General features: G+C 33.8%; 8 protein-coding genes across 11 annotated transcripts; 4 read left to right on the top strand and 4 right to left on the bottom strand.

The window, feature by feature from the left end:
• The first annotated feature begins 941 nt into the window (after window positions 1-941).
• Window positions 942-5,287, top strand: LOC108732208 (uncharacterized). Its single transcript, XM_018462888.1, has 5 exons — window positions 942-1,346; window positions 1,930-2,066; window positions 3,996-4,175; window positions 4,256-4,421; window positions 4,778-5,287. The coding sequence occupies exons 2-5, from the start codon at window positions 1,955-1,957 to the stop codon at window positions 4,977-4,979; spliced, it is 660 nt and encodes a 219-aa protein (XP_018318390.1). The 5' UTR covers window positions 942-1,346; window positions 1,930-1,954; the 3' UTR covers window positions 4,980-5,287.
• A 293-nt stretch (window positions 5,288-5,580) lies between these two features.
• Window positions 5,581-6,477, bottom strand: LOC108732210 (peptidyl-prolyl cis-trans isomerase NIMA-interacting 4). The gene is made up of 4 exons (XM_018462890.1): window positions 6,440-6,477; window positions 6,192-6,360; window positions 5,897-6,016; window positions 5,581-5,803 (listed from the first exon to the last, which is right to left on the bottom strand). The coding sequence occupies exons 2-4, from the start codon at window positions 6,294-6,296 to the stop codon at window positions 5,645-5,647; spliced, it is 384 nt and encodes a 127-aa protein (XP_018318392.1). The 5' UTR covers window positions 6,297-6,360; window positions 6,440-6,477; the 3' UTR covers window positions 5,581-5,644.
• A 51-nt stretch (window positions 6,478-6,528) lies between these two features.
• Window positions 6,529-10,158, top strand: Cbs (cystathionine beta-synthase). The gene is made up of 6 exons (XM_018462889.1): window positions 6,529-6,600; window positions 6,679-6,773; window positions 7,990-8,119; window positions 8,469-8,578; window positions 8,685-9,559; window positions 9,644-10,158. The coding sequence occupies exons 3-6, from the start codon at window positions 8,037-8,039 to the stop codon at window positions 10,076-10,078; spliced, it is 1,503 nt and encodes a 500-aa protein (XP_018318391.1). The 5' UTR covers window positions 6,529-6,600; window positions 6,679-6,773; window positions 7,990-8,036; the 3' UTR covers window positions 10,079-10,158.
• Window positions 10,159-10,511: 353 nt separating this feature from the next.
• Window positions 10,512-11,803, bottom strand: Trs33 (trafficking protein particle complex subunit Trs33). Its single transcript, XM_018444174.1, has 2 exons — window positions 11,404-11,803; window positions 10,512-11,163 (listed from the first exon to the last, which is right to left on the bottom strand). Exons 1-2 carry the CDS (start codon window positions 11,560-11,562, stop codon window positions 10,762-10,764), a joined length of 561 nt encoding a protein of 186 aa, XP_018299676.1. The 5' UTR covers window positions 11,563-11,803; the 3' UTR covers window positions 10,512-10,761.
• A 188-nt stretch (window positions 11,804-11,991) lies between these two features.
• Window positions 11,992-13,713, top strand: LOC108720274 (cyclin-dependent kinase 20). 2 transcript variants are annotated; one of them, XM_018444172.1, is made up of 6 exons: window positions 11,992-12,021; window positions 12,293-12,481; window positions 12,609-12,797; window positions 12,878-13,114; window positions 13,183-13,410; window positions 13,518-13,713. In XM_018444172.1, exons 2-6 carry the CDS (start codon window positions 12,296-12,298, stop codon window positions 13,671-13,673), a joined length of 996 nt encoding a protein of 331 aa, XP_018299674.1. In that variant the 5' UTR covers window positions 11,992-12,021; window positions 12,293-12,295; the 3' UTR covers window positions 13,674-13,713. The 2 variants fall into 2 exon arrangements, with proteins under 2 accessions (XP_018299674.1, XP_018299675.1); XM_018444173.1 differs by lacking the exon at window positions 11,992-12,021 and having other exon boundaries at window positions 12,280-12,481.
• Window positions 13,714-13,761: 48 nt separating this feature from the next.
• On the bottom strand, window positions 13,762-15,707 carry mRpL37 (mitochondrial ribosomal protein L37). Its single transcript, XM_018444163.1, has 7 exons — window positions 15,561-15,707; window positions 15,233-15,412; window positions 14,927-15,151; window positions 14,748-14,867; window positions 14,549-14,655; window positions 14,284-14,466; window positions 13,762-14,203 (listed from the first exon to the last, which is right to left on the bottom strand). The coding sequence occupies exons 2-7, from the start codon at window positions 15,406-15,408 to the stop codon at window positions 13,782-13,784; spliced, it is 1,233 nt and encodes a 410-aa protein (XP_018299665.1). The 5' UTR covers window positions 15,409-15,412; window positions 15,561-15,707; the 3' UTR covers window positions 13,762-13,781.
• Window positions 15,708-16,040: 333 nt separating this feature from the next.
• Window positions 16,041-18,554, bottom strand: Hacd1 (3-hydroxyacyl-CoA dehydratase 1). Of its 2 annotated transcripts, none has more exons than XM_018444393.1 (6): window positions 18,533-18,554; window positions 17,611-17,770; window positions 17,312-17,432; window positions 16,748-16,986; window positions 16,325-16,506; window positions 16,041-16,227 (listed from the first exon to the last, which is right to left on the bottom strand). In XM_018444393.1, the coding sequence occupies exons 1-6, from the start codon at window positions 18,537-18,539 to the stop codon at window positions 16,145-16,147; spliced, it is 792 nt and encodes a 263-aa protein (XP_018299895.1). In that variant the 5' UTR covers window positions 18,540-18,554; the 3' UTR covers window positions 16,041-16,144. The 2 variants fall into 2 exon arrangements, with proteins under 2 accessions (XP_018299895.1, XP_018299896.1); XM_018444394.1 differs by lacking the exon at window positions 18,533-18,554 and adding an exon at window positions 17,919-17,978.
• Window positions 18,555-18,641: 87 nt separating this feature from the next.
• On the top strand, window positions 18,642-21,057 carry LOC108720398 (glycerophosphodiester phosphodiesterase 1). Of its 2 annotated transcripts, XM_018444391.1 has the most exons (6): window positions 18,642-19,010; window positions 19,073-19,473; window positions 19,744-19,919; window positions 20,037-20,238; window positions 20,323-20,552; window positions 20,641-21,057. In XM_018444391.1, exons 2-6 carry the CDS (start codon window positions 19,138-19,140, stop codon window positions 20,780-20,782), a joined length of 1,086 nt encoding a protein of 361 aa, XP_018299893.1. In that variant the 5' UTR covers window positions 18,642-19,010; window positions 19,073-19,137; the 3' UTR covers window positions 20,783-21,057. The 2 variants fall into 2 exon arrangements, with proteins under 2 accessions (XP_018299893.1, XP_018299892.1); XM_018444390.1 differs by having other exon boundaries at window positions 18,642-19,473.
• Window positions 21,058-21,196: the final 139 nt, after the last annotated feature.

The following is a 21,196-nucleotide window of genomic DNA, read 5'->3' as shown; positions in this document are numbered from 1 at the left end:
CTGCTGAACAAACATGCAAACATGATCGTACCGTTAATCAATTTTACATATTTGCGGGTATTGCGGAATGTATGCTTTTTTCTGAGAACTTTTGACGCAGCGTTATTTCAATTTTCATGCTTTCGTGTATTCCCCTTTCACTCAGCATTGGCAAACAGAGATTTTACTTTTCACTTTTCATATAATCTGCGAAAATTGAACTTTAAAGATAATTTTGTTTTAAAAATTGAAAATTATGTTCCAGTAAAAAAAATTCCAGCTGCAGAAAAAATTATATCATCAATTAGCACTTAGTGTTTCTTTAATATAATATGATTCCTACACTTAGATCCAGCGAAGAACTAAAGGCAAGAACTAATCATATTAAAGAATTCTACTAAGCACTATAACTGCAGATTAGTTTTCTCTGCTGAAAACAGCCAGTGTGAACCCAGTGAGAAATGACCATTAATTGTTAGACATCGAATCGACGAAATTATTATATTAATGTTGACATCAATTCGACGAGTCATTTTTCGTTGGAAAATTCGTTTAAAATAGTAAAACGTTTTCATTTTCAAGATTTACTAGAAAATTAACTATATGTATTATATACGATCTTTGCGGAATATTGGACACGAGCTAAGTTCACAGTTTAATTAACTTGCAAACAAATGAAAATCGAAAGCGGACATTCGAATTATATGTTTTAGTAAATATCACAAGGCGCGAAGGACTCGGAATTAGAACCATATCAAATTCAAATGATGCACTGCAATGTTTCCGGGTTTTAAATCTCTTCGTGGCTGCAATAACTATTCTATTCATTTCATTTTTAGGGGTACATTTTACAATCCAAATGTCACGCGTATTGTCCACTTTCATGTCCACGCGATCGTTGCTGCATGGCAATAACGGCGGGAAAGTTTTTTTTTTCTTTAAAGCAAGGCTCTTCCAATATTCCGTATTTTTTTTTTTTTTTTTAAGAAAAGGTCCTTTCCGCATCGAGGACGGAAGAGTTTTTGAGCATCACTTGAAGTATCATGATCGGAAACACGTCTCCACGCCCAAGCATGGTCCTCTTCATCGAAGAGGGGGAGAAAGGGAGGGAACGAATGGTTCACGAAACGTACAGCGTCTTCGTGACGGGCGAGACCCATCTCTCGAAAACGTTGTTCACCGGGTGGTAAAAGTACTGACACGACGTGTCCTCCTTGTGTATATATAGGGGTGCCTGCCAATAAGGTACTGCAGTTCTTTGTAGAACGTCTGCAAGACGACATCATAGTGGATATCCGTCTTTTTGACGTTTCTTTGGTGGAAACATTCAACCGCTCAATCATTGCAATCGATTACAAGAAAAAAAGGTAAGTTTAGCAAGAAAAGCACTCGATTGCAAGTAATCGTGTCAGGTAAATTGATTTAACGTATAAATAATTTTATGCAGTTCAGATTATATTTTGAGGATTTATAATAAGAAGTTAGATTACACCAAGATTACATCATTCTATGTAAAATATTAAATTTTAAATTATTACAAAGTAATTTTAATCAATGTAATTAAAATTTAAAAAATTGTAACATTATCTAACATTCAGTAAAATTATTGAGAATGGATTCTGCATAATCAATATTATATTCTAACATTATTATTTGCAAGTAAAATAATATTTACTGGCACTAGTTGAAGTATTTATGTCACACAAAAAATAAGGCTGATTGAGCGTAAGGTACCACCCTGTATAATATTGGAATCACGAAACCGGTTTGAGAGATGCTTCTTCATGAAAGTTCGGATATTTAAATCCACAGATATATATATATAATATATATATATATATATATAACAAAGAAAGCGCTAATGATTACGATAGGATAAAGATAAATTTCTTCTAATTAAAACAGATCATGGTGATTACGTTCATGCACATTAATTTCATATTTCTTTAGTGATTGTAGCGTAAAAAGAAGAAAAATGATAACATTCGTACTTCTTGCTGTTTTGATGACGTTGTCCTCTGCCCAATTTCAACCACAACCCAACGGTCGAATTCTAGAATCACCGAATCCAGCACTTTGCGCGCAGAGTAAGTTCTATATTTATATATGTTAATATTATTAAAAAGGGGAGCATAAAGGTCAACGCAAGTTTTTTTATAGCGGAAACATTTATATAACATAAATTTCATAACAAAAGAATATAAACGTTTCGACCATATTATTTGCGATTTTTTAATTCAAATGTATTAGTTATAAGATATCGGATAGTGTATCAAAATAATAAACCATATCTAATTAAATTATATCGCTTACTTCTCGCACATTTATACATTATTATTTTAATCAAGCTCTAGCTAAGCAACATGAAAATAACTTCTAAAACATTAAAAATTTTTTAATTATCCTTTGTATATCCTTTAAATTTCTATATTGCTTAGAAATGAGAAAGAGAGAGAAATGAAGAAAAAATGTCGTGTAAAATTAGTTTTTTTCACATTGTTTAAAAATTCAAAATAATTAATTCGATGCTGTTATTATTCTCGGTTGATAGAGGAAATTGCTATTGCCATTATTAATTTTATGCTACTAGATTGATCGTAAAAATCATCATTTAAAGTACCTTTGTTGAGATGACTTCCACTAAGGTAAATAATATGTTCCCACGATGCTTAAAGATCCACACTGGAGAGAGTCTTCCTCATTCCTGTTTCCCTCGACAATTGACTGTTTATTCAAAAAAACCTCGAACTAGAGAAAGTATTTTCAATATTTGTTATTAAGAAGAGGCCATAATTCTATGACGGAATTCTTCTCCTACTTTGACTCTTTACTTCCTACTTTGCCTCAGTCCGCTTCGAGGTCATTGTTTATAACGCCACTCTCGACTCTTCAGCCATCCCCGTCTAACGCGTCTTCTTACATCTATCGTTAGTTAACATCATCACTAATTATACGTGACTATCCAACCTTACACCTCGCGTCTTTCTGGGTTCACGCTCGTTATAGAAAGTGTGACGATGACACCAACAGCAGTGTAACTCGAACGCATTTGAATTGGAAATGTCCTCGTCGTAAGTAGTACGGAATGTCGGTTGGCACTTTCACGTTCATCATTTTCAGTTGGGTCGAAGTGGTGATAATATATTGTTGTTAGAACATTCACGCTTATCTGATTCGGGGGGAATGGAAAATCTTTGGGAACCAGTTCTCAGGTTCTTGTAAGCTGCATTGTAAACCAAGATAATTCATAGATAAACGATTTATCAATCGAATTTTCCTCCTTTCCAAGAATGTACATCTTAAAATTTTTTGGAATTTCGGTTCCCAGATTTTGATCAGGATTAGGAAATCTTTTGGGAAACTTCCCGTTCCTAGATTCTGATGAGCTATATTATTAATCAAGATAATTCGTAGATAAAAGATTTATCAATCGAATTTCCTACTTTGAAGAATGTATCAAATATATCTTAGAAAAAGATTAAGTTTTATTTAAATTACTTCTGATTTTTAAATTCTGTTTTTATTAATTTTTCGTCTTTATTAAAATAAAATAATTTGTTTTCTTTATTCTATATAAAAATCTTATTAAAAAATCTAGTGGTAGAATTAAATCATGATACAAAATTATCTAATGGAATATTATCGACGAGCTTTTAGATTTCTAAGACGAAAGAATGTGATACGCACGGAACTCAGATAATCAATTATTCATTCATTAGGCGTAGCCTAATCCACACGTTCCAAGACCCGCCTCGTAAAAAAACTTTCTTTTTCTTTATTTAGAAAGTGACGATGTAATCAGCATACTACACGGTGCCAATGTCTAGGTCGTGACTGTGGTCGCCGAGGTCACCGTCACGACTGACACTAATTTCGTAACTTTCACTCCGGGAATGAGCGAAAGATCTCCGGCTCTTCCCAGTAAACTCTGGCGTTCAAAGATATTCATAAAGATTATAGCCTATTGTCTATTGCCTATCTGATTTGCTTCATCTTCTAATTACGGTTTTTCGCAGGAAGCATTCATCGACGATTCAATGGAAAAGGCTATTACTTCTCATGGGCTGATCAGAGGACAGCTGGACAGGAGGTAGATTGGCTGTCAGGTAGAAACTTCTGCCGACAACGTTGTATGGACCTGGTTTCGTTGGAAACTTCCGCCGAGAACGAGTTCATCAAGAGCCACATCATTCAAGGTATGCATGATTCTGCAAGTTGAGCCTGTATTTGTGGAAGCAAAAACAAAGGATGACGAAATGAAACGTTTCTCTTGTAGACAAGGTAAAGTATATCTGGACCTCCGGTCGCCTATGTGATTTCAATGGTTGTAACCGAGAAGATCTACAGCCCCTTCGCATCAACGGCTGGTTCTGGACCGCCGAGTTGCAGAAGCTTGCACCAACTAACGAACGTAGCCAAAACGACTGGTCTGAGAGTGGCGGGTAAGACTTATTATTCGCAGTATAACGCATTCTTATAGCATATACCAACCTGTAATTTTATATGTGAAAATAACGCCTATTAGAATGCTTATATCAAGATGAGAGCCAAGAGAGTACAAATGCTACTTTCATTATTGAGATCAAGGATATCAAACGGTTGTGATTAGATCTTTTTCTATTCAGCATAAATCCCTGTTATTATCTGTTCTGTAATCAATGATCTCTGTATGTACATGCACATCAATACTCGGGGTCTAATATTCAACTTCTTCAAGTATATACGACACAAAATAGCAAAAGCAATAATAATGTGTGCATCTTGCAAGAATTATTTTGGATAATATGTACGTTTTTAGCATCCGCAAACCGCAACCTGATAATCGTGAGGCTATTCAGGGCGGCGCTCCTGAAAATTGCCTTGCAATTCTCAATCAATTCTACAACGATGGAGTGAACTGGCACGACGTGGCATGTCATCACAAGAAACCATGGGTCTGCGAGGATAACGAGTCTCTTCTGAGATATGTTCGCTTCATCAATCCTAATATTCGTGTATAATGGACAAAAAAACTGAGCAATGATAACTTTATATTGGTTTGAGTAGGTTTAAGCATACCTATAAAATTACAACGTTTAAAAGCACATCTATGCGACACGCTAGTGAAGCGACTGAATAGTATATAGAATATCTTATTTATTGTATTTAATACTTCCATACTCTCATTTGCCCAAAAAGTATGAATTATTTAATGGAAATTTTATGAATGTTAACTTCAGAAAATATCACTATTTATATTCCTAGATATAATCATAGATACACATGGAAAATTATATTTAATAGAGAGACTGCAGTCCAAGATTTATAGATTAGTTTACTTTATATAAAAAATTATATATTTTCCTAAAATATTATACTAATTATACATTCATATAGCAATAAATTTATGAATAACAAATAATTTAACGAATTTATTTATTATTAAAAAACATCATTTTACTTAATACGTATCAATTTATGTCAAGTATTTTATCAGGTTAAATTACCCTGATTTTCTTCATGTAAAAACTCAAGATATACAAAACATGTTTATCAATACAATAAATATCACAGATGTTTAAAAAATCAATACCTAAATGATATAATATATATTTACTCCATCAAGTATGTAACAAGACAAGGTATTCGCAAAAGAGTTTAAAAAACTTTTGACAATTATTTTTGATTACTTTTTACCTTCCACCATTATGATGTGATACCCGAATTTCGTTTTTACCGGTGGATCCGTATAAACCGGAGACCCCAGACTAGAAACTGGTAACGCAAAGGCAGCGTCTTGAAAGGGTCCCACCATGGAACCTCGCGTCATCCAACCAAGATCACCCTTTAGAGTAACAAACAAAATGGAAGATTTGTAATACATTTCTTCTCCAATTATTCATATATCAAGAGAATGTAAATATATTCTTTGCATTACCCCAGATCTAGCTTTGTCCTCGCTGTATGTTGCAGCAACCTCATTGAATTTCTGACCAGCCTTCAGCTTCTCCAACGCCTCCAATATCTTGGACTGCTTCTCGCACAAGATATGTCTAACCTATGCCCAGGGAAATAATTATATGAAGTAAATGACACAACAGTCAATAATAAAAGTCTATTTGTATACAACATTTGTAACTGGAGTAATCAATCATTGAAAGACGTACGGTTTACGTGCGACATACACGTCGCTATCAGATAAATTCCAAATATGTCAAAATACATATCCTCACCTTCACCGAGGTCCCTCCTTTCTTCTCTGTCTTCCCGCCGCTGCTCTCCTCCGAGGATTTTCCCTTGTTAGATTTCGCGGCACCGGCGTTCTTCTTCGGCGGCATGATCGCGTGCTATCGATGTAACTTCGAGTTACGTCAGTCAGTCCAAGCCGTCAACGGGAAACAGCTGGAAATAGCATGTTTGAAGATTCAGTGACAGCTGTAGGTAAATTTTACGAATGGATAATCGGTAATGCCGACTTAACCGATTATCGATGACGAAGTCGCTTGAAACTCAAGCTGTCGAACGTGATTACGTGATATAGAATTCAAGGTCAGGAGATAAAGGAGAATATAAACACGTGTACGATTTTCAATGCACTCCAGTTCAACTCCGGTTTAGGCTGCGATCAACAACGCGACTGTGGTACACTATATAACCTAGATACATTTTGAATCTTATATTTGCTTCCCTTTTTATTTCACATTTGTATTTTGCTTTAAGCTTGGCGTTCTGTGATAAAGCGTGCTTTTGTATCCAGCAAGAACCGGCATATTTTTATAGATTAATCTCGATACTAATTAACGCTGATAATAGTGGTAAGTAAATTGAAGTCATTAGGCCTGTTCTTTTTGACTGAACTTTTGCACCAGTTCATCTTTCTTCCTCTTTTTACCTCCTAGAGAGAAAAGGAAAAAAGATGAACTGGTGCAAAAGTTCAGCCAAAAAGAACAGGCCTATTGTCTATCATTTAAATTAAATAGTCACGAAATGGTAGAGTTTGCTCGGTTTTTTCCGTAGTCGATTTGCTATCATGTTTTGTAGCAAATTTTGTTATTTCTGCTGACAAAGTATCTAACGACAAAGTTTGTAACAGACTTTGCAAAATCTGTTTTCGTCAGATTCGGCTATCTGGGTTATCACATTTTCTTCTATGGTTTTATCTCTAGAATATTCTTGAACTTGAATTTAATTGTGCAAGAAAAACAAGAAAAAAATTGCAAAAGAAGTAACTTTACTGCCTTGTTGATGTTTGTGTCTCGCTGTTAAGTTATTAATCAATTTTTAAAACTTAATATAGAGATAACACATAAGCTTTAAGATATCTCTTAAAGTATTTAAAATATATGTAAATACATATTTAAATATGTAAGATATACATATATTTAAATATTGAAGATATTTAAATATCCAAGATGTATTTATAAATTTAAGATACTCTTTAAGTATTTGAGAGATATATAGTTTATACAAAGTATTAAAAAAATCATTCAGCATTTATATGATTATAGTACATACAATACTGAGTAAAACAATCTTAGTGAACATAGATCGAAAGTTTGATCGTTTCTGAAATATAAACTTTTTTTATATGTTAACATCACAGATGACTTACTAGTTTCTACAGTATCCTTATTTAATTCCTATATTTCGTAACAGAAGATTTCACCAGCAATAAATCATTTGTTATCAACTGGCAAATCTACATACTATTTGATGATTACGCAGTTATAACTGATTTCCTGTGAAATCTTTTGTTATGAAGTATTTATGGAAATTGAATGAGGACATTTAATTAGAATATTGTTTATAAATACTTGAGATAAATATCGCATGAGACATGTAGAAGCCATTAAAAAGTCATTCATTATGCTAACATATAAAAAAAATTGTTTATATCTCAAAAACTGTAAGCTCAGGTTGAGCTTTCGACCTGTTCACTTTTTATATTCATTGTGTGTACTATACATATATTTACCATATATAAATAAATGATTTTTTAAATATCCTTTATATTATTATAATTTATTACAGCTTGAATTTTTACTTGATTGATAAACAAAGGAAAAGACTGCTATATAATGGAACTGATACAACCAAACCGACCGTCTAAGTGTACATATGAAGTGAATGGAAAAAATTCGCCACATACGAAACAAACAGAGTAAGTTTGTCATAACTGAAAGCTTTACAAAAAATTTTATTATCTTATCCATATAATTTACATATCTTTTCGCAATTGCACGATATACATTACAGCCTTGTGCTAATTTTAACAGATGAAAAATTTCACCATATGCTTTGAGATATCAGTTTATCAGTAGACCACATGAATATGTGTCATTATAATTACTATATTGTCACGAAACAAGAAGAGAATATTATAAAACTTGTCATGAATATTGTCATAAACTGTAATGTGGACTGTGCAAATAAACATGACTCTGATAGATAATTATTGTAAGATATTAATATAACAGATATAATAATAGCATGTTTGCGTTATTTTCTAGATTTCCAAATCGTAAAAAAATATTACCAAACATTTTAAGTACAATTGGCCAAACACCTCTCGTTCGGCTTAATAACATTCCTAAGGTTCATGGGATCAAATGTAAAATGTGTTAGTACAAATTTGATATTATATTAATTATATATGTATATTTTATAAAATAGAAATTTTCTTTAATAAGAAAAATCTGATCGGAAAATTTTACTGTGTTATACAGATGCTAAATGTGAATTCTTTAATCCCGGAGGATCTGTCAAAGACAGAATAGCGGAGAGAATGATCTCGGATGCAGAAGAAAAGGGTTTAATAAAGCCGGGCTATACAATTATTGAACCTACCAGCGGTAACACTGGAATCGGTCTAGCCATGGCCGCAGCGGTCAAGGGCTATAAATGCATCATCGTGATGCCAGAGAAAATGTCTAATGAAAAAGTCTATGTGCTTCGCGCTTTGGGTGCAGACATAGTTAGAACACCGACCGAGGCTTCTTGGGATAGTCCAGAAGCGCATATCAGTGTTGCTCAAAAATTGCAAAAGGAAATACCCAATAGTATTATTCTAGATCAGTATACAAATCCTGGTAATCCATTGGCGCACTATGATCAAACTGCAACAGAAATTTGGGAGCAATGCGACGGCAATATAGATTATGTGGTACTTGGTGCTGGGACTGGTGGCACCATATCCGGAATTGGGCGAAAATTGAAGGAATTGTCGCCTAACATAAAAATTATCGGAGTAGATCCAGAAGGCAGTATATTAGCGGAACCACCTGAATTGAATAAAAACGCCGTTGATTTCTACGAAGTGGAAGGAATTGGATATGACTTCATTCCTACCGTTTTAGATCGTAAAGTGGTGGATAAGTGGGAAAAAACTGTAGACGCCGAATCTTTAAAAGCGGCGCGAGAATTAATTAGGCAAGAAGGATTGTTATGCGGCGGTAGCAGCGGTGCGGCACTCGCGGCGGCGTTAAAAGTCGCTAAAGACTTGCCTGCGGATAAACATTTGGTCGTTCTCTTACCAGACAGTATAAGAAATTACATGACTAAATTCGTGTCAGATGAATGGATGGAAGTTAGAGACTTTTTGGTAAAATTATAAATTATACATTTAAAATATCGTAAATTTATATTACAAATATTAAATATTTATTAAATTACAATTTACTTTCAGGTGTCCGAACCTTTAACGGAAGCGAATAAAAGGTGGTGGAACTTACCAGTATCAAAGTTATCACTTAAAAAGCATATATTATTAAGAGGGATGTCATGTCAAAATGTTGTGGATTTTTTTAAAGCCTCTAATCGCATTCAGCAATTGTTAGTAACTGATGCGAAGGAAACAAAAGTGTTAGGTGTTATCACATTAGATGCCCTTCTATCTCATTTAATATCCGGTACGGTGAATGGAACTGATTTTGCTGAGAAAATCATGAATAAACAGTTTACGAAGGTTACAGCCTCTACGATAATCGGTAAAGTGTCGCGTATTCTTGAAAAAGAATCTTATGCTGTGGTTGTAGACGATCATGATGCTTTAATTGGACTTGTAAGTCGAAGCGAAATTTTTGATTTTATCACTAAGGATGACGACAGCAACGCGAAATAATGGCATAGCATAAAATCCGTTTCATGTTGTATGTGATTGAGATTGTCATCTGTGTTGTGTGTGTTCAGATAATTAAGATTAATTACATCATGAAGTTTCTTCCTTTTTAATATTGTATTTGATACTATATAATCTTATATTCGTATAAATTGGAAATTATTTATACATGATACATAATGAATTGTCAATATGGAATTTATACATCTATTTAGATATCATTTTTAAACTAATATGATTTTTCTTAATGTCTTTTACGGCATTTATACATTTTAAGTATTTAAGTCTTACTTTCTACTTTTGTAGTAATTTTATGAATATTTACTAATGTAAATACTAATGCAAATACAGACGAACAAAACAAAAAAATGTGAAACGAAAATTGTTGTATAAATGTAGATATATATTAATTCTTTATTTTTCATTATATTTTGGGATCGGGGCATAGTTTACAAATGGATATAAATATTATACAAGATGAATATCAGAAAGTGTTTCATCCCTGGGAATATTAATAATATATTTTTTCCACTAAATACAATAAAAATATGTATGACATGGTAATATAACACAATATGACATGGATGAATATCTAGTTATATTTCCACATATTTCACACAAGAGATTTTGCTATACATGTACCTTTTTACACTTCTGTATCTTCTTATTTCTCGAGTCGCTCAATATTAAATCTTTTGAACTTGAACATGAAACTTGCAGCTTGGTAATGTGGTAGTCTCCGCTGTGACAGTGCTAATAATGCCAAGATTCGCTAAACTACCTCGGAGAAGGCCACAAGTGAAAGCCAGTAGACGAGGGCTCTCCTTGAGGTACTGTTTACTATTGCTCGTACCAACTTTATCTAACAATCTAAAGGCATTGTCTTGCAACACGTACACTCCGTGATGGTTAGTTCTGAGATTATCGATTTGTTTGTGATACAGGCTAGACCAGAAGTCTGTGCAGATAAATTTGATCATGTCCAACTCATCCTTGAACCTGCTCCACTCTCTCGTCAGTCGTTCAATAATTCTATATCCAACGCTGAATCCCATCCATTCTAAACGCGAGAGCTCCTCCTCACCTTCCTATTGAAAATAAAAAAATTGAAGAGTTCTTTTGTGGTAAATAACAGGACTTGGTTATTCTCAGCAAAAATTAAGTTACATGTATCTGTTAGTAATAGTTTCCTACTCAACAATATAACTGTAATATAATACAATATGTTAGATTACAGTTATATTGTTGAGTAGGAAATTATAATTAATAGGTACGTTACATGTAACTTGGTGTTTGCTGGATTACTCTTATCATGATCAATTACTCACTGCATTAGACGAGCAAGCAGCATTAGACGAGCAAGCAGCATTAGACGATCTGCTCAAAACATAATTGACCAGCTCGGCGTGCAAATATTCGAAGAGACAGTCGTCCGCTTCCCCGGTTGAGCTAGGATTCGCTTTGGAATCAATTATTTGTTGCTTCATCGTTGTTCGGTGATGGTATCGTTTCTTGTTTTGACTCGATTACGGACAGTTAATATTTTCTTATGTAACTTGATGTATAAATGTATCGTTTACAGAAAAAAAATATTAAACAATTTGAACACACAATCGTCAACTTTTCCTAGATTGTCCTAGATTGTTAATTAAACAAAAATTACTTTCACTGCGCGCCTGACTGCAAAGTTTGCTCGATGCATATCACGAAATATGATAAAACATGATATCTTTGACAGATTCGCGCATGCGCTATGAAACGATTGTATGATAATACAGTGCATCACAATGGTAACCATGGAAACTGTAAAGCACGCTAACTCCACGCTGCAGGATAATCATATCGTACACCGATAATTATTTTCTTTTTATAAAAAATACATTTCGGTTCACATAATTACGTTAATCTTCCTTTTATATATTTATATTTAATAAAAATCTTGAAAAGTAAGTATATTAAATTGCGATTATATTTTATATAAAATTATGTATTTAATTATTACATTTTTAACAATAATCATTAATAATAATTAATTAATTAATAGAAAATAATTGATTATACATTTTAATTATTTAACAAATATATTTTTAAATATTTTATATAATAATTGTATACAGTATTATATACTGATTGATATACGCAACTGTTTTTGTACAAAAGTAATAAAAAGTATTTGTTATTCGTAATTTTGATAATATAAATTGTTGAATAAAACAGAATATGGAGAAATATATTATCAGTGGTCAGATCGGTGAAGGAGCGCAAGGCTTGGTCCTGAAAGCGCACGATTCATCTCGAGATCAAGAAGTAGCATTAAAGAAAATCCTGATTAAAAAGGTCGAGGGTGGTCTACCTATATCCATCATACGCGAAGTGAAAAGTCTGCAACAACTCAAGCATCCCTATGTATGCTTCCTTTCATCTAGTATCTTCTTAGCTTTCTTCAAATCAAGGAAAAATGATATTTCAAACATTTACTGTAATTTTCCGAATTGATTCAACGAAATTTGCATTCATTATCATTTGTTTGCAGGTCGTGGAACTGCTAGATGCTTTCCCAAATGGTTTAGACTTCATAATGGTGTTTGAATACATGCCAACAGGTCTATGGGAAGTATTAAGAGACTTCGAGATATCCTTGACGCTAGCACAAATTAAAACGTACATGAAAATGTTGTTGGAGGGCATAATGTACGTGCATGGCAAAAATATAATACACAGGGTACACAACTTTTTATTAAAAAAAAATTCAGATTCAGATGTATCTTCTACAATGATGAAAAGTTTGGAATCGCATTTTAGGATTTGAAACCCGCGAACTTGTTGATCAGTGAGAAGGGTATTCTGAAAATCGCGGATTTTGGCTTGAGCAGATTAATGTGGAAGGACGGCACAAAGCCGTATTCACATCAAGTCGCTACCCGGTGGTACCGAGCACCGGAACTGCTCTATGGAGCACGTTATTACACGTCTGCGATCGATATTTGGTCGATCGGTTGCATATTCGGTGAAATGTTGAATACTTCCCCATTATTTCCAGTAAATAATACCTTTATCACTGAAATAAATTAACTTATATAGTAGTATCCTGTTACTTATAATTGCAGGGTGAAACAGACATCGAACAATTGGCCATTGTTCTAAAATATTTGGGTTCTCCTACATCTGAATCCTGGCCCGAATTAGCTTCGTTACCGGATTACAACAAAATCACCTTTCCTTATCACAAAAGCACATCATGGGAAAGCATTATTCAAGACGCTCAGCCGGAAGCTATCGATCTAATCAGGCAAATTTTGATTTATAATTCGTCGAACCGTCTCACAGCTGAACAGGTAATATACAAAATTATATAATGACATACAGATAATGCGATATATAACATAGAGTTATAAAATCCCTATTATCTTCGATTTTTTTATTAGTGACTATTATGTTTCAGGCATTGTGTCACACATACTTTTACTCCAAACCATATCCCTCTATGAAGAATCTGATAAGACCACCGCCGGATCATCGCCTCCGCGTAAAATCGAAAGAAATCAATCCGAATGTGCAACCAAGCACGCTTTTCGAAAATCTTCTAAGCATTGTATAACGATGACTGGCACGATGTATATTAATAGTATGTTATTGGTATAAATAAAAATATTCTTCATAGAAAAGATTAGAAAATCCTTTAACAATTTTATTTAACAGATTTTATTTAACTTCCATTCCTGTAAAGCGCAAGTATTCTTCTAAATACCTCCGGATTGTATCCCTCGACTACTGGTCTACCATTATTGTATTCAGCTTTTTCATAAAGTGTCAACGGCGGTAAAGGATACCAGAAATTCTTTACACTGACGTCATTGGTATCTAACGAATTGAGTTGAAATACAAAAAAGTGATAATTCTTCCCATCTGATTGAATGCATTGCACAGTCACGGGTTCTGGCAGTTTCTTCACGGATGAGCCAAACTTTTGCCGTGCACAGGACGCCGCCATGGTGTACGTTTTTATCAAAGTGCGACTGAAAATCTGATTCTGTGTCACAGGTAATTCCGTCTTATTTCTCACTCGAATGGGGTCGTAATGCACAAAAATAGTATGGACGTTTATCCAAGGTATTGTTGGACTGACAGCTGTTATTAATATACTTATTATATTAGAAATATATTGTAATATACATATATATATTGAAAATAATCAGCAATAAACTTACGATACATATCCTCAGTTTTATAGAAGTTTGTCTTGTCCAAACCAATGGTGTGATGCAGTGGCTGTATATTCGGAAGATCTATTTCCATGTTACTGTTAGAATTTTCTATTGGTTTTAGAGGATTTGTCGACATAACCGTCACATCTGAGCTTATGGTAAATTGAATAAGGTCTGATTCCTTATCTAGGAAATATTTTTGTTATTTGAATAAAGTTGAATGCAATATTACAATATTGCAATATTTAATTATCTATAGCTAAGCTACCTAAGTTTAACTTTATGATTCCATCATACAATATACATCGTTTCTGAGCGATCTCTAGACCCGACAAGGACTCGCAAAGTTGTAAAAATTTCCTAGAGAGATTCTGCCTACAAAAATATTCAAGAAATAAGTGTGTAAATGTAAGTGTGTAATTTTTACTGTATAAAAATAATACTTAAATCTTTCTTAACTCACTAACATTTTTCTGTGATTAGTTATGCCATAATCTCTAGGAAACACCCATGCAGGTCTTTCAGGATCCTTTTTCTTTGGTAGTTTTACTTGATGAGCATCAAATATATTCGAAGTATAAATTATCCTAAAATAGCAAGAAATTATATATATATATAATAAGTAAAACCAAATAATTTAATGTACCTTTTTACTATGTTGTCCACATGTTCCGGTAGATCCGGAAATAAATCTTGGATATAATTTGAAGAACTGTTCGGCAGACACACAGTGTTTGTCAATATCTGTGCTTGACAAAATCCTTCTTGCAAAACGTTATTATTCTTAAATATCGAGCAAGCTTTAGCTTTCCAATCGGGATGCGTTTCATCAAATGCTATTGGTCTTGGCTTCAAAAATTCTAGCTTTAACCTTGTACAAAATACAATTTACAATTAATGTCTTATGCAATATAGAATTTGTAAAAAATGCAAACTTTAAAGAAAAAAGTACCTTGGAAATTCCTGTTTTGGACGAATTATTTCTAAAGGGTCCTTCACTTGAATTTCAAATTTCGACAATTTTCTTTCTGTTTTGGTATCGCGCACTTTGCGTTCTCGTTTTACATACCACAATCTTTTAAGCTGTCTATCTATATGTTGCTTGTATAACACCCCCGTGAGCTTCATCGTACTTTATTTAAAACAGAAAGATTAATATAAATTTTGCAAAAATTTTGAGGTTATGCGATTTATTAAAGAAAATCTTCTATCTTTCTCAATATATTAAATTTTTATCAAACTATAAAAATCATATGATAATATTCGATATCATAACTTACGATAAGAAGTAATGAAATCAAATTATATGCAATACTTTTTTAAAATCTGCAATATTTTCGGGATAAAGCGTAACCTATTTTCCGGTTCGTAACATATTACAATTTAAGCTACGTCGGTAATGTAGGATTCCTTTTCTATCCTTATTTTGTCTATGAACGAGACATAGAATGACACAAATATACGCTAAAAGCGTCTCCCCGAACGCACCTCTAGTAAAAAATAAAGTCGCCTAAAATTGATCTTGATGACCTTTGATACTTAATGGAGGTTGCATTCGATTTGAGACTTGATATACATATAATGGAATTAGAAATTCTAATTAGCAAGTAAATATCTTTTGTAAATTTTTCTAATGGATATCGAATTATGGCAAAACTAGAAATCTTATTTCTACTATAAAAAAATATCACAAAAACAAAACCTTGGCAATTTTAGCAAAATAAATACACTTTCTATAAAATATTTTTGTATTTAATATTTTACTATATGCGTACCCATTTTCAATAACATGTAAACCCCCTCCTCCCGTTTTTGTACATATGAATATGAAAAGAGATGTATAACAAATGTATATAGATTTAAATTAATTAGTTTTCTTCGCGGCAGCACTAGGATTAAGTATTTTCCGCCTTTGTGCAAACATGTGCAAATAAAGTGGTGGAAAACCTGTAGTGAAAAAAACAAGTAGTTGTGAATAATTTATTTTATAATAAATTCATAATTTCATTATTTATTTTTGTATCTACGCGCTTTTTATATTCACCTGGAATGTAAAATAGCATAACTGCTATCAGGAGGTACAAATAGCTAAACGTGAAATTCCATTTGTTTGGTAGAACATAACTCCAAGAGTCAGGATAAGTGTTGGCGTATTTTACGGCGGTATATAAACACAATAGTTCACCAGTCACGCCCAATGGGTATAATATGATAAATGTAGTATATCTAGAAGCACATTTCCATTTAATGCTTAAATATATAACTTACATATATAAAAGTAATTTTAAGCCTGTATCAGACTACCCTATCAGACTGCAATAATGGACCAATCACAATAAGACCGATTCAATGTGATTGGTCCATTATTGGTCAACAGCCAGAGTTGGGTTGGTAGTCGGGTTGGCTTGCAGAGTCGGTAGTCTGATACAGGCTTTAGACTTAAAATGGTAGAAGAGATTAAACTCACCTCAGCCAGACTAATACACGTGGCATAATACCAAAGATAAGACTTATGAAATAATAGGAGTATCTAATGATCTCTGCAATAGACCACGCAATGAGAGCTAGTGGAAGACCTGGAGACGCAGCAGCATATGTATAAGGAGTAGCCAGAAGGACTCCGTCTACAAGCATGATACGACTAAGAACTTGAGCCAATGTGATTAAAACATTGGATGGTACCAGTCCGATTCCTGCGTGTATTATCTGAAATAGGAAGCTTTTAAATGAACTGTGCATAATTAACACAACACTTTAAGAGATAAATCTATGTAGAAACTAGGTAACACTTACAGTTTCTAATTTATTAAAACATTTCATAAAATTTGTATCTCAGTGTTATGTTTATCAATAATTTTAATTAAATTTTAGTCTTAACTATAACAACTTTTTTGGATTATAATTTTTGCTGTTTGATATATTTTCAGTAAAAATTTAAAATCTAAGACTCAATATTTGGCTTAAAGGCTTCAAATAATTAATTATCTACCTGCCTTATTATATTCAACTAAGTTCTAAGATCGTTAAATACCTCCAATAGAGCTGCATTTTGGAAAATGATTACAGGTAGCTTGGTTTTATTCCACAAGGTACTATCTGAGGAGGAAGATTCAAGATAATGTTGTATAATCTGATACAATATGTAACTCCATCTGAAATAAAAGAATTTATTCCCAAATTAATTTAAGAAAAAAAACAAAGAAAACTCTATAATAAACTATATAATAGAGTAATAAAAAAGTTATACAATATTGCATTAAAAAGTTATTAATTACGTCAAAACAGAGAATTTAGGATTGTTTATTTTGTTATTTACAAGAGAAAACGTACCCCAAAGTCTGGCCGAGATTATACGACGCTAGATACAATTTGGAGAAAGTGCTTGGTTTCTTGGATTTCACTCCTGCCATGTTTACGTAAAAATTCGTTAACGTCCTAATTCGCAATGACTCAAATTCAAGCCGATATCTGCTGATACCCTTGCTCAACCCTGGAGAATGTAATCACTCTTTAATATGCATACACATCTATATGTAATAAAAAAATCTTAATCATTGTGTCTTTGAACGTCACGTAAATATTTATAAGGAAAAAAACTGCGAGGTAAGCATGGCAAAATATCTCGAATTGCGACTCACTCAGCGATTCTTGCAACGATATACATAATTTTAATGAAACAACGGATTAATGAATTCTGCACTCTCACCAAACATCAACTTTCAGGGTGCAAATGCAGCGGAATAGAGGAACGCGGAACGAGAGCGGAACCAATAAAACGCAGGACTAAGCCATAAAAAATGGGCGAATCATAGTCGATTATTCCCCTCGGATTCGATTATAATTGGTCAATTCTTACGGCTTAAGTCTTAAAACTATTGTAGATCCGGACTGACGGAAGGTGTGTGCCATGGGCCTGTAAACTTTACTCCGGATCTACAATAGGGTTTTAAGCCTTAAGCCATAAGAAATGGGCGAATCACAGTCGATTATTCCCCTCGGATTTGACTGTAATTAGTCAATTTCTTATAGCTTTAGTCTTAAAACACCTATTGTAGATCCGGACTTACCAAGAAGTTGGAACAATCGGCCCCTATTGGCCTATTCAAAGCAAGAAAATTAAACAATAATATGAAGGAAAAAATATGATTGATCGGTAAATAAGATGAATCATCGCATGTAAGGGATTTGAGATACACGCTGCATAGAAACATGCCTCGAGCTTGGCCTTCCACTCGCATACTCGTATCATTACCAATCATTATGCGCGTCGCGATGGTCGCGAATTGCAAGTAGCTTTGTTTTTGTTTAGACATTTGATTTATATCATTTATATGTACGAAGTTGTGTGAATGAATCTCGCGCGCTAAGTGATCAAATCGCACTACCAAACAAGAGCGAATGAGAGATTGTGAGAGATAAAAGTGAGATAAAGGAAAACGATAATCTCGTCCCGAAGAGATAAAAACGTGTTCGTACACTTTACATTACATACATTCGACGACTTTGATTTTATAAAGGTCTCGCGCGAGAGATACTTATTCTAAGAGTACGAAATTCGCACGAATTAACTCTGCAAATTGTCGCAAATCGATTCGAGCGAGCGAGGAAGAATGACGCACCCCGCCAGGATTTTCACCGCGCGAATTATCACGTTTGACATAATCAACATCATGCATCTTTCGACAGTCAGCTGTGGTCGTGATTTATGAAGCAATAATCTTATCTCTGAGGTAACGCAGTAAAAGACGCACGGTAAACACACCTGCCTAAATCCTCTCACACTCGTATATAGCAAAGCAAGCGCGAAGGGGATTCTTAAAAGCACGTGATCCTACGTGGTGGAAAGTTAACGCCAAGATGCATCGTATTGTCGAGTTGGTCGCAAATAGCGCTTTGCTGTGGATTATCCTCCAGACCGCGATGAGTGTGCTGGTCACCGTCCTGTATGAGTTTTGCATTCCCTGGATTATTTGGGGCTCACTGATTGTCGTGATAGTGTTGAAATTGGTCCGAGTGTCTCCTCCGCCTACCAGCACTATACAAGAGGTGCTCGGCGTGAATCCGCTCCTCCTGAGCAAAGATAACTCCGTGTCCGAAAACCACGGTAATGGAGAGCAATATTGCATGCGAGTGGTGGCCCACCGTGGTGGAGGATACGATTATCCTGAGAACAGTTTGTTGGCTTTCCGAAATGTAAAGTTACACCCTTCGATGTAGCTTAACTTTTATAATATCTAAGATTTTTGTAGTAGTTAGTCTTTTGTGTGTCTTGATCTTATTGGCTTGTTTAACATTTATTATTGCTTGATAATGTAAGGAAGAAGGAACTAAAAATATAATAATGCATTGTCCTATTTAATCATTGAATATTTCTTGTAACTTTAAACATACTAATTTTTTTTTACGTATTATCTGACACATTTATTTTAGATATATTCCTTGGTGAATCTAAACTTTTTACAGAGCAGAGGAAAGGGTTGTAGTGCAGTGGAGCTTGATTTACGCCTAACAAAGGATAACATTCCAATAATATTCCATGATTCAACAATCGAAAGACTCACAGGCCAGGCAGGAACGATTAGTGAAATGACATGGGAAGAATTGAGGGAATTTGATATAACTTATAATCACCCACTTAAGTACGATTATATATATTTCAGCTTAATCATAATCTTTTGTATAAAATACATGCCTATAATGTATCTCAGAGTATTTTAAGATATATTCCTAAAAGAAAAATAATTGTTTTGCCAAAGGAACAAATTTTCCGAAGGCGAAAGGATCGCACTGTTAGACGACGCATTGCAAGAATGTCTGAACAGCGAGCAAAGAATAATTATAGATATAAAAGAGACGAAGCTGGATGTCGTGCAAGTTGTTCTAGACGCCTACAAAAAGTATCCAAAATTGTTCCAGAGAGGCGTTGTGTCGAGTTTTAATCCAATCGTAGTGTACATGGTACATACAATATAAATGTTGATTAATATCACTTAAATTATTTATCTATTTCGACTGTGAATATATTTTTGATTTTATATTCAGATTAGGAAGAAAGAGCCGCGTATTGTTTCAAGTCTCGCTTGGAGGCCGTATTTTTTCTCGAGAGCATCGTACGTCGGTCTGGAAGCACCTGGCCCAGTACGATATCATAATCCATTTAAGCATTTGGCAGCTTGCCTCTTGGAAATTTTGTATGAATGGCTACTACCGAGCTTTGTCTACTATGTGGTTGGCGTTTCCGCCATGCTATTGCACAAGGACATAGTAAACCCGTAAGTAACGTTATTAACTTAATTTTCATGTTATATATATATATATTTTCACAAGAACGAGTACATGTATATATGATTTTCATTTCAGACGCGTAATCGAACGATGGCGTGAACGCGGTGTCCGCGTGATGGCATGGACAGTGAATCGGCCGTCGGAGAAAGTGCATTTCTCGAGGTTCCTTAAAGTCACCTATTTAACCGATACGCTACATCTAGAAAAGGACATGTAGTAATGTCCGATATATTTTTGTTCAGTATTAAATTTCAAAGACTTTGTACCATACGCTGGCATTATGCACGTACAAATTTTTATACTTTCGATTATACAGATTATAATCATCGTCATTGATATCAACCATCTAGTCGGGTCGTAAAAAAATTGTCATAACGACTTACATTACTTTAAACATAGATTATAAGGCACTTATTTTATGTCTTGTACAAGGCACATATGTATGTGCGAATAGCGATAATAAAATTATTCGTTACATTAAGGGGATTTAAATGGACGGAGTTATCAATGGTTTCCTGTGCTATAACGAGATTCATTATAGCTTTCTAATTACCAAGAGTAAATTGATTACTATATAAAAGATTTTTTTAAAAGTACATATTAAATATAGAACTATAAAAATTATCCATTT

The sequence above is a fragment of the Mycetomoellerius zeteki genome, unplaced genomic scaffold (genome assembly GCF_001594055.1).
Source record: "Mycetomoellerius zeteki isolate Tzet28-1 unplaced genomic scaffold, Tzet1.0 scaffold149, whole genome shotgun sequence".
In the NCBI taxonomy this organism is placed as follows: domain Eukaryota; kingdom Metazoa; phylum Arthropoda; class Insecta; order Hymenoptera; family Formicidae; genus Mycetomoellerius; species Mycetomoellerius zeteki.
The sequence above is the reverse complement of the archived record's forward strand: the minus strand, read 5'-3'. Positions and strand labels throughout refer to the sequence as shown.